Genomic DNA, 15,732 nt, shown 5'->3' on the forward strand with positions numbered 1-15,732 from the left:
GTCCTGCCATAGGGACTGTCTCCCCTGAGTAGGCGATGCACGGCAAGCCAATCACACAAGATGATCGGCAGTATGCAGCAGCGGGCATCCCGTGTTTAAAACAATTGTGGTACAAACACACACAAACACGCACATTGAGCGAAGCTAGACAAGCCAACACATCTGTTCTGCCTCTGTGCTCCCTATTTAAGTTTTAAAATGCTGCTTTGTCCTTTATCACACAATTATGCGTTAGAGCTGGAAGTGTCTTTCATTGCTATGAAAAAAGGAACCAACTTATTAATGCATATTTTAAGCAGCATATTTTGCAATGTCGCATTTCTTTCTTCACTCGTGCGTGGCCACGCACTATGGCACTATGGCAACAATGTAACCATAGCAACAAGCCAAGGCAACAATCCATAAGAACAAGTTGTTGCAGAAGCCAACCAGCAAAATGGTTGCTGTTAACAGAAAACGCCCACGCATGAACAAATGAGCCCGGTGTTTGTTGCAGGACCGACCCGAGGAGCCGTGGTCCCTGGACAGCTGCGAGTACATCTGGGCATCTGGGGTGGGCTTTGCCCACTCGCCGCCCTGCGTACCCCAGCACGACCAGAACCGGCTTGAGCTGCTCAAGCTGCTGCTCACCTGCTTCTCACAGACCATGTATCTCACCTCACAGGGTGAGGAATGGTGCCGCCTTCTGGGCCCTGGTTTTGTTGATGTCACTATCATCGTCCTGTTTGCTAAAAAGTTCTGTAAAAATCCCCAAGGTGCAAAAAGCTTCAGAAAAAAGAAGGACGGAACTGTTTCAGTGAAAATGCCGTGTTCGTTATTTTTACAATGTTAGCATTATTCCTTTAGCTGTTGGCTCAGATCTCGTGGTAATGTTGATGTGAGAATTTCAGTGATGAGATCTGTAATAGAAGAAAGTGTCAAGAGCTGCAGGTCACTTGCTTTCATTGTGGTAAACATATCCTGTTGCGTTTAGTGCTAAAAAAATGGGAAGCTTTTTGAATGCAGACTTTGGGTGGAATTTTTAGAATGCGAACTCTTTGTAAAACATTCTGTAGAACTTTTTAATTTTGAACATTATGTGACCCGCCGCGGTGGCTTAGTGGCTATGGTGTTGCGCTGCTAAGCATGAGGTTGCGGGATGGAATCCCAGCAGCTGCATTTTGAGTGGGCAAAATGCAAAAAAACGCTCATATCCCGTGCATTGGGGACATGTTAAAGGGATACGGACACAAAAATTGGTGGGCGGTTTTTTGCGTCAGAACAAAAGTTGAACTGTTAAAAATGACGAATACAACAAGCTGCTTAGAAAAAAATAACGAGAAACACCTTTCTTTTGCGATTTTCTGTTGCGCCTTGCCTCCAAGCGGCCGCCGGGAGAAGCTGAAATTTGACGTCATGACACCCCGGCGCGCCTGCGCGCGCGGCCAAGGTCAGCCACAGCCGGCGCAGTCTTTCCGGAGTGTCGGTCGCTTGCAGCGTTTTTGTATTGCCGTCGGCTATGTTCGCACGTGGTCCCTCTGAAACATTATCCCTGTCAGCGCTCCATGCAGGTGGTGCGTCTTACACGCGTGTTCGCACGGTTGTCGATTGGTACTGACGCATTCGTCGCGGCGGAAGAAAATGCCCAGACATTACTGCGCCCACGGCTGTTATAACAGCATTATCGGTCGTGACACGCCGTCGCGCACGTTTCCCAGAGATGAGAAGGTGCGTAAACTTTGCATACGTGCCTGTCAGTCACCACACTCAGCATGGAGACTTCTAAAAAATGGCTTCATTTGCGCGGACCACTTCGTCGACGATGATTATGCGACCCGCCCGGATGTGCTCAAAAGCCTTGGCATGCCGCTCAAAAGGCTCCTGTTGAGGCAATACAATTGAAAGAGCGGGTGCTTAGTGATGCATTCGTAACTGTTAGCTGCGCTCGCCACCTTTTGTTGTTCTGGCAACAGACCCTCTCTCTTTCTGTATGCATGTAACCGCAGCGGTGACCGCAAGGGCGCCTGTTGAAAGAAGGGAAATTACCCTTTCATTGGCTGTGCAAGAACAGATATTCTCGGCTTGTGACAGAAATTGTTTACGATGCGGATGCATGTTTTTGTCACAAAACAAAATAGTCATGTTGCGTACACTTTCGCTGCGTCTAATATTGAACGACACCATACGAGCACTCCTTTAATTTATCAAATATACATAACACGGCCAGTGAACGAACGCCAGATAACAGCATATATGTGTAGTAATCTAAAATGCGCAGCACATTTATCTACATTGCCTTTTCACACGTTGCTTTTCAACCTCAAGCAAAAGATTATGGATTTTCACAGGTCTCTGCATGATCATGGGTCGGGTTTCATGACTTGGTTGTTCGCGCAGCATTTCCTTAGTAAATGTCACAGCCAAAGACTTTCCTTTCTCTATGGCCACAGAATCGATGCAGCTAAGTAATCTGATCGACGGGTCCCTAGCGCAGCCGCCCATCTCAACGAGTTCAACCAGCAAATGGCTTCTAATGGCGTGAATGTGATAGTAGCCGTAAACACAGGGCTATGAGACGGCTGGAAAATTCTACACATGCTGTGCCTCATCGCGTAAAAACGAAGTGTACAGCGATCGAAAGCTGACAGCGTAGGTAAGCACAAAGCGACGAGCTGCGCTACCTACGATTCAGCCGTAATAGCTGCCTTTCCGCCTCAACGCGGGTCACGAAACTAGGCATTTTGCATCCTACGTTACATAACTTTACGAACTGCTGCTGCTGCACTTCAAGTTTACTAGAAAAAGAAATTACCATGTTGCTGGCCCGGACTGCCTGACCTGCCTGCTTGTGTTCAAGGCTGCCTGCTCTTCGCCGCTTGACGCGGAAGGCTCGTAACCGTAAGCGGTTATATTTCTTGCTAGGTTGGAACGGTGCTCGTCTACAGACGTGTACTCATCGCTGGTAGATGCACCAGAACCCGAATCCATGCTCACGATGGCGGCGGCGGCGCGCCTCGAATGACCGCGGCCGGCCGGCTGGCTATCCGACGGGGGTGTCGTGACGTCACGCCTTCCAACTCGCTTGGGTCGGGCGGCGTTACGCGCGCTCACAAAAACGCCAAAAATAAAGCCATCCGCTGAAAAATGAGCGAAGTGACTACTTGTTTTCGGTGTACTCGCACACGGAGGACTCATTTTCTCTATTATCGTAAAATGTTCAGATTTTGTGTCCGTATCCCTTTAAAGATCCTCTGGTGGTCAGAATTAATCTGGAGTCCCCCACTACGGCGTGCCTCATAATCAAATCGTGGTTTTGGCATGTAAAACCCCAGAATTCAATTCAGCTTTACGTGGAACATTTAGATACAACCTTTATGAGGAACTTTTATAGTTCAAGCTTTTAATGGAACATTTTGATTGCAAAACTTTATGTGGAACTATATGTATAGAATAGAACATTTATATGGAACTATTATAAGGCAAAATTTGTGTGTAAGTGTTTGTGTACGCTGCAGTCAGTAACTGCTTGATGCCATCCATGTCTGTGCAGAGGCCCACCAGCAGCCCAATAAGTGGATTCACTTCTTTACATCAGCCGACAACAGGTGCTGACGCAAGTTCTTTTTTACACGGAAAGTCCAGCTATTTCTCGTAGTAATGAGAAGTGACGTGTGTCGTGACTGGAATGTGTAAACTGTTTAATTTGAGATGCAGTTAAAGTGGAAGAGATTTGAACAAAAAAGAATATATCAGTGTAACTCGTCTAATGGTTACAACTAGCTTTCAGGATACACAGAAAGGCATGAGATGAGAAGGGTGCCTGCACAAGGGATTGCTGTCCTTGTCTGCTTTCTGCATCTCTGTCGAATCATTAGCTGGTAATTACCATCAGACGTGAGCCAACTTGCCTTCCTTGAAGTCCTGTTAGAGAAAAGCTGACAGAGCATGAGACCTTGGAACAACTTAAATATTTATTTCAGCAGTCTGGGCACGTAGCCTTCATTCAGATCTATGGCCTGGGCTAATCATAGGGGACCAATTCACTGCTGTTCTATTATAACCCCTTCAGTCATGAATTGTGATCGACTGATGATAAATGTGTGAAGTTTACACAATTTTATGCCAAGGTCCAAGAGACTTCATTGGTAGCAAATCAGGGAGGTAGAGTGACTTTTGTGCATTTTATAGTGAGTCATCATAATTACCGAGCGATTAAATATCCGTGTATTGTACACATAAAAATAATTGAATCAAACGCTTGAATCACATGCGCAGGTTAATTATTGGCGGCAGGCAAAAACTGAGAATAAATAGGAGAGCTTTATCTCAAAACTCGTACCTCATAAATTTCTTATGCCAACTTCACGTGCAGTACCCTACTGGTTGAGCTATAGTCACCGGGAAATGGAAAGCTGTTATGTTTGCGAGTCCTGTCTTGGCTATTTGGTTATTCAGTTGTGGGGCCTGCAAAGTATGTGCGCAATACGATACGAACTGAACAATTTATTGATGTTTGGGTGTTCTTGTGGATTCATAGTGTTTCTGTGTAGTCGAATATCTGATACGATGAACCGACTTCAGGGGTTACTTAATATTACTCTCAAAGATAGCTTACTGAACCTGCGCACTCGGGAACAAGACGCCACTGCACAGATAGTTTCATTTGCTGCAAAATATGCTGTGTACTTGCATGCATTGTAAGCTTGTTCATAGGTTTGTTGACTAGTGTTGGTGATTTTTTGGCCCTTCTTTTTGTTTGTTTTATTAGGTGCAGAAATGAAGATGAAGTGCAAATATTGATAGAGATAATCTGACATTGACATCTTGGATACACTTATCGCGGTAGACCAGTGGTTGCGCTGCTGAGGTCGAGAGTTCAATTCCAGCTTGCGGCGGCCACATTTTCGATAGGGGTCGAATGCAAAAACGCTCGTGTACTTAGGTTTAGGTGCGAGTTAAAGAACCCTAGGTGTTCGAAATGAATCGGGAGACCCCCACACAGTATGCCTCATAATCAGGTCATGGCTTTGGCAAATAAAACCACGGTACAGTTAAACCTCGATATAACGAACTATGTAAGATTGCCAATTTGCTTCGTTATATCGAAATTTCGTTGTATTGAAATCGCATACAAACACACTTCGTTAAATTGGGGTTCTAAATACATAGTGTCCTATTGACAAGAGGTTATGAAAAGCTAAATACTTATATAGAGAGAATTATTATATAGAGAGAATTTCATTATATAGAGAATTTCGTTATATAGAGAATTTCATTATATTGAAGTTCGTTATATTGAGGTTTAACTGTATTTAATAGAAATTTTTTTTACTTCTTGGAGGATGGGATAATGCTTTCTGGTAACAAAGAAAATGCTCTGGATGGGCTTGCAGGCATGCCTTGCCCCTGTTCACATCGCTTCTGAACATTGTGTGTGGCTACGATCCTGTCGGCTATGGCCTGCCCTTCAACCACCTGCTTTTTGCTGATCATCGGGAGCCCCTGGTTGAAGTGGCGCTTCAGCTGCTCGTGGTCACCCTGGACCACGACTTCCGGCCGCCCCAGCAGCAGAACAGCGCCGGCAACAATGGTGCAGTGCGTATCGTGAAAAGCCTGCATTTTGCTCGAGCAGGGTTGTAAGGCAAGACAGGTTGTAGTTGTAGAAGCATGCAGAAACAGAGGCTGGCACACGTTCCTAAAGCAGCTCTCTTGAGGAATGCAGACATGCCTAAAAGGTACAAACAAATGCAACGCACTTAACTGCTGATTCATAAAGAATACAAAGACGGTGAAGAAAGCACAGACACGGGAGAAAGACGACAGGACGAGTAGAATACTCTCCTTCAACTGAAATGTATTATTTTTAATGTCACGGATTTGTGCACGTTAGATCTGAGCTGTGTGTGCAAGGAAAACAAAAGTTACTGTATCGATAATATTGCTTGGCCAATAAAAAATCTAGATTCTTGACTCACCGTGTAATAGTGCTTGGTTTGCGCACTGTCGCTACAACCTGACAATACATAGCCAAGTCAATTGGTCAGTAATGCGAGGCACAAGAGGGTATCGTGTAGACCAAGTTCACAGTATTTCCTGTACCTGCCAAAAATGTTGTGCAATTTTGGCAGTTAGTCTGGGTTTGTTCTACACAAGCATGGAACTGGTGGGAACTAGTGCACAAAGTGCCGGACGGGTCGAATCGGCGGTATGTGGCAGTATCAGAAAATGGAAAATAAACATAAAATATTGAATAGACATAAAATCTTCAGCTGCTCCTCTATTTGTTCTGTGCCCCGTTGGAGTGGTTCTGTTGTCACGTTTCTTTGTTGCTAATTCCTAGCACTCACAAGTGATGCGTGCACAAACAGTTTACTAGGCTACGTCTGCTGTCACAGGGTCCAGAAGGCGAGGCCTGGTGCGAGAACCTGTTCATCAACTACCTGTCCCGCATCCACCGCGAGGAGGACTTTGCCTTTGTGCTGCGGGGCTTCACACGGCTCCTGAACAACCCACTTATGCGCACCTACCTGCCGCACTCGGCCAAGCGCATCGCCTGCCACCAGGAGCTCCTCGTGTTTTTCTGGAAGATGTGCGACTACAACAAGGCAAGCTGAGGTTGTGGGAGAACGTGGAGACGGCTGGGGAAAGTCGGCCACTCTCAGGTCATTTTGTACCGAAAAAATAATAATGGTAATGGACGTGCCATGGTGTTTACGCAATGCAGAAGACCAGTAGAAGAAAAGCTGTCAGAAGAACAGCTTGACAAGGCAGCAAGGCCCTGCGTTAGTGCCTCTGTATCAACAGGAAAACAATTAGCTGTATTCGCTGAACAAAAACTTCAGCACTTACGTCATATACGTGTCCAGGTCACTGTACTGTACACTGTACCAGAACAATGTACAACTGAAAAGTCCTATTGAAATACAGAAATATAGAACAAGGCAACGTAAGTGATAACATAAATACAATACAGCTACTCGGGTTTCATGTGGTAACGAGACTTTTCCACACGTGAGACAGTTTGTGTGGGAAAAAGTCATGAAAGTAGACAGAAACAAAAGCCATTAAAAAGAAACCCAACATTTCCAGAAATTGTAAAGCTGGTACATGACAAGTAGAGCAATGCATTTACACCCGCTGAATAAACTCGTGGTAAGAGTGGAATTTTTGTCATTGTGAAAGGGTTATTCACTATACAGCTCAAGTAATCTTTCTCTTTATCAGCCCTTTAATGTCATCTTATGCAGGTACTTGCTTGTGTAATGCACCTGACTTTCTTTCCTCTTCGCCGGGTCATAATTGTGGCTGCAGTTACCTGCAGGGACAGGTGATACATGCAAAAGTAAGGTAGGAGTCATGTAATGGTCAGTTAGTGCAAAACCTGCCTCCTAAAAGGTTCTAAGCGAAGTTGAAGCAAATAGTATTAGTGCCTTAATAATTTCGAAGCGAATAGCTTGAATAGTTGTGGGATTGGCATAAAGCCTCGACACAAGTGCCAGATGTTGACAAACTAAAAATAATTGCTTCTTGCAAAAAAGAGAAAGCAGGTTCATCTCTGAGTTAATTTCCAACGTGGTGCAAAAATGCCGGTTCAGCATTTCTTACAACTACCGCAGCACAGATTTTTTTTTTTTACAGGCTCTTGCTCGCTGTTGTGCTTCAGCCTACTTGAAATTTGTGGTGGTTGAGCCTGCGGGAGCGTTGCACGTTTGACCATTGTGCATTAGCGCAATGCTGTGAAGTGCTACCGTGGCTTCGCGATGCTGGTAGTTTATGTCGTGTTGCATAAAGTCAGCTTCAGTAAGTGCGCGGACGAACTTGGTAGGCACGTCCGCCGCTTTTGCGGTTTTAAGTCTAGCCTGCGCTCATGATCTGGGGCCCGATCACCGATGAGCGGCAAACTTCCCTCGACAGTTTGCCGTCGACCACCACTCCTGCCTCGGATGTTAGACCTAACCAGTGCCGTTTCGCCGGGTGCCAGTCGCCATAGTTATGGCTTAGCACCACGTCGACACGAATAGGTTGACATAGGCCGTATGGCTCTCGAGAAGCCATCCGCTGCTGTGAATAATATGTTTGAATAATACATTTGAATAATCAAGCAGATGCACAAATCGGTAGGCGACTATAGACGAATTCATCTTTGCTTTGTCTTTGCTGTGAACTAAGCGATGCGACTTGCTCACTGAAACCAAAGCTGCTGATTATGTTTTAAGATTTATCGTTAACACGCACCAAAAGCTTCTTTCAGTTTAACAGTGAAATCAGAGTACTGGTTATGTACGAATTTCTGAGTTGAGGTTTCATGGCACTGCGGCCCACGCTGCCGTGAAACCACCTTTAAGACAAAGTCCCCAGCCGCTGGCCCAAGATACAACGTGGGCGATTCATGCATCTGCGAATGTAGACTGTTCTTACAAAGATTTGGGTATTGCACGCAATTATTTCTAGGGATTATACACGCATTTTTTCTTTCTCAGGGCTTATACGCTGAAAAATATGTGCATTTGTTCATTTAGAATACTTCAAAAACTTCTAATACTGAAATTCGAGCCAACGCAAATGTCAAATAGCGTAATATTCTATTGAATATTTGGAGCTTTCAAACATTCGCACAAGCTTACAAGCAGCAGTATGCCTTGTGTTAATGTGATCTCAGAAATTGCAGCTAACCTTTCTTGAGTTGGTGTTGAGAGAAACGGAAGTAGAAATGGAAGTTGGACATTAAATGCGTGCAAAAGGGAGGCAACACAAACCAAACAAAGCATGACGTGCATGAACGTGCTGGTTCGTGTATATATTCTGTATTCAGTGCTCTATATTGCCTTTATTCATGCATTTTTAATGCCCGAGTGTGAGCTTACTTGGGCCAGTAGTGCGAGTTGGCATACTAATCATTGTCTTTGCTTTGTTCGTAGATTTATTTCTATACTTATTTATATATTCTTTAACTGTCCCCATACACAGAAGTTTCTGTTCTACGTGCTGAAGAGCTCAGAAGTGCTGGACATCTTGGTGCCCACGCTGTACCACCTGAATGACGCTCGTGCTGACCAATGTGAGTGGCGTTTGCTTTTGCACTAAACTGGGCCTTCGCCAAAAAGTCGTTTGTTTCACACAGGCGAAAAGTCTTGAAATGCACGTAAAATGGCAACTCACACCACTAATGCGGCTTTGTTGTCGAATTTTAAGTAAAGCCAGAGTTTTGTAGACCTGCAGTAAAATGTGTTGCTGAGAAAGAAGGTTGATTCTGACTGTTTTGCTTGGTATAACAAACATATCCCCAGCAGCTTTGCCACACGCTTTTTTATGCAGTGCCCCCCCCCCCCCCCACCATGCCTTTGTCACACTCTTCTCCCGTCTCCTGTCCACCCTCTTGCTGACGTTGGAGGAGTGGAAGGGGGACCGGGGAAGGGTGACTAGGGCGTGCAGTGCGGGGCGTGGCACAAATTATGGGAGTGGGGAAGCAGCTGGCGTTGTTATTCTTTTCCTGGATTTCGGGTTTCCTTTTCTTTTCGGTGCAGATGCCCAGTAGCCAAAAATTTGTTGTTATAGCCAGTAATGTGGCGTGGGAACATTGTAGTAGGTGGTTTGTTCTACTATTCTATATTTTACCATTTTTGTGTTATGGATAAACACAGTTTGTTATATGGAGGTTAAAAATGCATGGTGCCCTACGGACATGAAGTTAGGAGAAGTAAAAGACTTCATTAAAATGATGATTTTGTAATATTGAATTTCGTTATATCAAGCTTTAACTGTAATCAATACCTGCTCCCCTCTCGTCTATGCAGCCCGTGTTGGCCTGGTACACATTGGTGTGTTCATCCTGCTGCTGCTGAGCGGAGAGCGCAACTTTGGCGTGCGGCTCAACAAGCCGTACTGTGCCAGCGTCCCCATGGACATTCCTATTTTCACGGGCACCCACGCCGACCTGCTCATCATCGTACGCATCTCAGCCTTTTTCCATCTTTCTGTCTGACGTCAGGCTCCATAAGGATTGCAGATTTTCACTTTGCGGAAATTTCAAGCCGCTATAATACCAAGGCTCCCAACGGTGCCTATTGAGGAAAAAAAATAACAGGCGAAGCATCAAGAGCCACAAAAACGATCGTATGGATTAGAGAGCAAATGGATTTAGCCGAAATTCCAGTTGACATTAAGAGGGAGAAGAAGGGGGCTCTGGGCAGGTCACATAATGCATTGACCAGGTAGCCGGTGTTCTATTAGAGTGCAGAATAGGTGCCAAACGAAGGGAAGTACAGTAGAGTACGGCAGAGAATTAGGTGGTGTGATGACACTTGGAAATTCTCAGGCGTGCGACGGGGCCAGATGGTGCAAGACACGGGTATTGGAGATCGCTGGCAGAGGCCTTCACCCTGCAGTGAACACAAATCATTGTCACAGTAACGATCTCATACTGGCCATTGTCACCAGGCTGGGCATTATTTTTTGTGTTCCTTGTGCCCCTTGTCGCCACAATATCATTACTGAAAGTTGCAGTGACATGTTCATTACAAGAAATTATTGATGTGCTTCTAAAGAAGCTATTTTAGTTACCAACTCACAAAAATGACGTCAATTTATTGATTGTGTCATGCATTTGATGGAGTTATTCACACATTTAAGATGCAGGCAAAATATCATGAGACCAATTGCTCTCATGATTGTTCGAACCTCCATACCTGCACGTGTTGCATACAGTCAACCGCAAAAGTTTACAGACCGCAGAATCTGAGAAAACTGAGCTATATCTGAGTGCATATCTGAACTGAGTGAATATCTGAGCCGTTTGTAGCCGTCTGCAGTAAAACCTTGCAGCGCCATGTTGTTTGCACGTGCTCGTTCAGGCTGGACATGCAAATACCAGGTTGTGTTCCAAGGCTGCAATGATATTCAGCTTTCTTGCGGATCCGGCAGTCTGTAAACTTTTCCAGCTGACTGCATGCATGGAGTGGTCACCATAGTTCTTGGTTGCAGGTGTTCCACAAGATAATCACCACTGGTCACCAGCGGCTGCAACCTCTGTTTGACTGCCTTCTCACAATCATTGTAAATGGTAAGGGCCATTCGTAGATTTAGTTCAAAGGGGCATAATCACCAGATCAAGAAGAAGCATCTCCATAGTTCTCGGCTAACTCCAATTCCCCTATCCAGATGCGGTCGAATCTCTTTAAAAGGAGGTCGCATCTGACACAAAAATGCCTTTGTTATATGCAAAATTTCTTATAAGCATATATTCGTCACCCACTGATATTGTTGAGAAACATTTTAGCTTTACTTAGTTATATGCGGTAATTTGTTATATGCACGTTTGTTTTGTTGAGGTTGAACTGTGCGTGTAATATGCAGGAATGTTCCCATTAGACAACTGCGATACCAAATTAAAGGAAATTTACTATATTTAAGATGGAAAGCAAAATTCGACTGACTACAGGAAGTACAATTTCGATTTAGGGTTTCATAGTTTTTAAAAATAATTACCAATGGTTAGTAAGTGAAAAAATTGAAGCATGAATTTAGCAGTCCCATAACTGTGGATCAAAAATGGGTGTTTCAGGTAAACTACATCTTTTAGAGCATCTAAAGCAGACAAATATGATATATTTATTTAGATGTATGTATAGCGAAACTGTGACAACTTTTACAAGTGATTTGCAGAACTCCTACTCACAAATTAGGGGGTAGATTTCAGAGCAATTAATAGCAACTTCAATGTTTTCCCTCCTTAAGTGTCTTGGTGGGGCAGTTTACAGAATTGAAATATCATTTTTTTTTATTTCCATGTTAGAATTGTAAGCTTGATGCTTCAGCTTTCTTGAGGTTATGATTTTCAACAATTATTGTTAAAATTAGTAGTTGAATGATGATAACAAGATGTATTTATTGAGGGATGGCTAAAAAGTTTGACCCCTACAGTCAGTTATTTTAACTGTTCTCTTAAGTGCAATAAGCCTCTTTCAGTTTGGTGCTGTAGATCCCAAGCTAAATGATTTCTACGCTCCTATGTATTTAGAGAAGAGCTACTGAGGTAAAGGTTCCTCTTAACAACGAAACATCAAAAAAAAGAAAAAAAAAGCTATAGACCACGCAAGAAGCAATGAGGCTATAGGCGCTACATGTCCTTATGCCTGAAAATTTTCTTGGTGTTATTCTGTTGTGCAGTTTCACCGTATCTCAAGACATTGTCCATGGTTGCCAGCACCAAGCTGCTGCATCTGCTTGAAGTAAGTGGTCGCTGGGAACACGGGATAAAATGTTCACTTTTAAAAAATTTATGGGTATCAAAAGAAAAGCCTTATGTGACCCCCATTATTTAACGGAACTACGCATGTACAACAGACCAAAGATTGCAAAGATCAAAACACCTATCCATTCACTATATTGTAGAACTTCAGGAAATATCTGAAAAAAAGAGGTCATCTTTTTCTTTGCTTGTGCTTTGAACAAGACAGTGTCTTTTTTCTCATTCAATCTCCCTCACGCCCAGCTAGCACTCAATCAGTCGATCAATCAGTTGGTGTTTATTTCATGAATAGAAAGAATACATCTACAAATTTACAGAAGGAGGTAGGTCCCAGAGCAGAAGGCACTCGGAGGTTTAAGGTGAATGTTGACCTACTCCTGTACTCAATGCTGCATTAGTCATTACCTGAGCTCGCTTTCTAATTGGCACACTACCAAGTGTGGTCGTCCTCAGTGCTGTCCATGCTGTTAGATATTCCAGCAACATTAAAACTTTCAGCAGCAGTATGTACTGATACTGACTGCCATGTGTTTAAAGTTTCTTTTCCCTTTCACATTTTTTGACCTCGAAGATAAGGGGAAGGGGTCTTGCATGAATAAATAAGGGGAAGGGGTCTTGCATAAATAAATAAGGGGAGGCCTTATGCAAGTAAATATGGTACATCCTCGTATTTGTAGCATTTTGGAGCCCGGAAAGTTGTTGTGAGTTATTGTGTTGAGTCCTTGACTCCCTCAGAGTGCAATGTGGTCCTCGCATACCGAAAGGCAATAAACTAGTAGACCCAAATAGATGTTGTCAGAATTCGTGGTGTCACCTTGTGCTTCTGTAAGAACTTTAAAGTGATGTCACTGCCCGTCTTTTGTTGTTGCGTGTTTTCTGGCTTGTCAAGCAACCTCTCTAGTAAAAGTAGCTGTTTTGTTATTGTAGAAGTGTAATTCACTAGTACAGTTTTTATTAAAGGGACTGACAACTGGCCAGAATGTGTTGTGAGATGTTGATGGAAATGGAATGGCCATGATCTATAGTGATAAAATCCAGCACACTGTTTGCAATTTAAGTAGGAATAATAATTTTAAATTGGCAAAGAAAGTTGCAAAAAACAGTAAGTGGTGAGGCCTGGCTGCGAAATCATGGTACTTCGGATGTAGTCTATGAGATTACTGTACTAAGTCAGGTGTTATTAAGTACAGCATAATTATTCCTTAAAATTGCAATTGCTATATTATTAGAAACTTGCGCTTTATTCTATGCTTCATAAATTAAACGCACACGCAGGTCTACAGAAACACGCTGAACTGTGTGTCACGTGTAAAAGCGTTGTTTTGTTAACGATCCGATTTCTTTTGTTTTGACTTCTTAAATACCAAAGCAGTTGGACAGGAAACCACAAAAACACGTAGCTATCATCGCAGAAATACTTCAACACTTCAGAAAACATAAATTACAGGAACATCGACTTGATAAACAAAATAATACTTTCTCACAGCTATGGCCGTACTTGTCATCTGCCTCCCACTAATGCCGGCGTATGATCACTATCGCACTCACCTATCACTGTTTTCAGCATGCTTCCAGTGAATGACTACATCCTCACTGCATATTGAAAAATTCTGATAAGAAATGTTCCACGGCGTTTTCTGTGTTACCAATTCATGATTAGACATTCTGAGCGGTAAGCTTTCCATTGAATAAAAAAAAACAGTAGGTACCATGAAAATTGGTTGTCAGTCCCTTAAAGTAAACATGTTATTTTAGGGAATAAGATTACTGTATTGCTGACCCTTGTTAGGAAGATCGTTTTAATGTTATTTATGAGTTTAAAGATTCAAAACAAATATTTAATCATACTTTAATTCATTGTATTTCTTTAAGAAGTGCCAAGCTTGCCCCTCACGCGAGCATTCGCACCATTGAAACCAATTGCTCTATCCTATAATGCTTTGGAGTTTATGTAGGGCTACCTATGAGCTCTGCAATGAAATAGAATAAAAAGTTACGTGGGGGGTGTTTGGGGACTTATCTATAAAAAATTTAAAAACGCACAGGAAAAATGCCTTTTCTCAAGCCTATATTCTGAGAACACTGGCCATAATATGAAATCTTATGAATGAATTCAATCATTCTAGTTCATTGCATGACTTGAAATGTAATTAAACAGCGTGGAAATAAAAAAAAATTGACACTGAATAAAATTTTATCAGTAATGGCAGCACAAAAAGGAACGAATTTGCATTTCGAGAAAAACAAGAATAAAGATTATAAGTTGCAATATACACATGAAAGTAAAGTTGTCAATGCATTAACCCTTTCGCTGTCGGACCTTTCTGGCCGTGACGCACCCCCAGTGTCGGCTTGGTTTCAGGGAACGAGCATAACAGGGAATGAACATAGCAATTTATTTTTGATTATGATTGGTATACAAATAATATAGTCAATGCAATATGCACATTTCAGTGTTCTGCAGCTGTTGTGAGTAAACATAATCATCATCATCAGCCTGACTATAAAATCCGTTCAACATCCGAATCTGACAATGCGGAACCTTCTTCATGCGACTCTGTCCGAGTCCGAATCTGAGCTCGGCTCGTATTCTGAATCGGAATTGAGCCACCGCTCCAATGAGCAGACGAAGGTCCCGCGCGCTGAGCCATCCAAAGTAACCGCGCGCAGGGAGGATGCGCTTTCAGTCGCCCGCACAACGGAGATAAATGGGACGTTGCGTGATCAAGAAGACAGAGGGAGATGGAAAAAGGCTAAACAAAGTTCGAAGGGCTTTACGTTTACTGCTGCAAGTCGGAAGCGAGGGTGCGGCGAGAGAGCGAAAGCAGCAATCGAGTCGCTCTTTTCGGAGAGGCAACGGCACATGCGCCTGAACTTGACGCGCCGTAGCAGGCACACCAACAGAAGAAAAATAAAAACCTTCAAACCAGCGGAGATGCCAGAACAACCCTTGAACCCATAACCACAAGCGCGCGACGCATGATCCAGCGAACGCGGAGCCACCGCGCCACTCAGCAAAGAGAAAGTGGGGAGTGGCAGTCGCACCGTACTCTTCAATACATGTACTAACACAGTTCGAGGCGAATATACGATCTTGTAGAAAGAGTCAACAGATGGCGTGGCCAATCCAGGAGCGCCAGCTTTGCGCTCAGGCGCGAAACTTTGAACGCACGATAGAGAACGTACCGGTACATCAGTGACACTGTGGGGGGGAAGCGCGATGACGTACCGGTACGTCCGTGACAGCGAAAGGGTTAATATGCTCCAGACTTTTAGTAAGGCTAGGCCTCCTTGTCGTTCAAAAGAACAGACCGGCGGGCTAGTTGGTACTGCATAACTTGAGGTAAAGCACAAGGGAGCACGCAGGACTACAGAAGGGAATGAAAACACAGCGCTACAAACTGTACATACCAGCATCAAGAGTTGATAGTAGCGCTGCATCTTTGTTCCCACCTCTTGTCCTACCCGTTCTCTTTCGCTTTATCTCAAGTTACTCCTTGTCATGT

The 15,732-nt window shown here is 43.6% G+C and overlaps 1 protein-coding gene across 1 annotated transcript in view; it reads left to right on the top strand.

Moving 5' to 3' along the window:
- The window catches only part of LOC126529358 (protein HID1), a 43,542-nt gene that overhangs the window by 11,132 nt on the left and 16,678 nt on the right, over window positions 1-15,732 (top strand). Inside the window, exons 6-13 of the mRNA XM_050176960.3 lie at window positions 497-665; window positions 3,530-3,584; window positions 5,373-5,574; window positions 6,375-6,584; window positions 8,947-9,037; window positions 9,774-9,925; window positions 10,960-11,038; window positions 12,145-12,206. Of these exons, the coding sequence (XP_050032917.1) occupies window positions 497-665; window positions 3,530-3,584; window positions 5,373-5,574; window positions 6,375-6,584; window positions 8,947-9,037; window positions 9,774-9,925; window positions 10,960-11,038; window positions 12,145-12,206 (1,020 nt within the window). The remainder of the gene's footprint in view (window positions 1-496; window positions 666-3,529; window positions 3,585-5,372; window positions 5,575-6,374; window positions 6,585-8,946; window positions 9,038-9,773; window positions 9,926-10,959; window positions 11,039-12,144; window positions 12,207-15,732) is intronic.

The sequence above is a fragment of the Dermacentor andersoni genome, chromosome 8 (genome assembly GCF_023375885.2).
Source record: "Dermacentor andersoni chromosome 8, qqDerAnde1_hic_scaffold, whole genome shotgun sequence".
NCBI lineage: Eukaryota > Metazoa > Arthropoda > Arachnida > Ixodida > Ixodidae > Dermacentor > Dermacentor andersoni.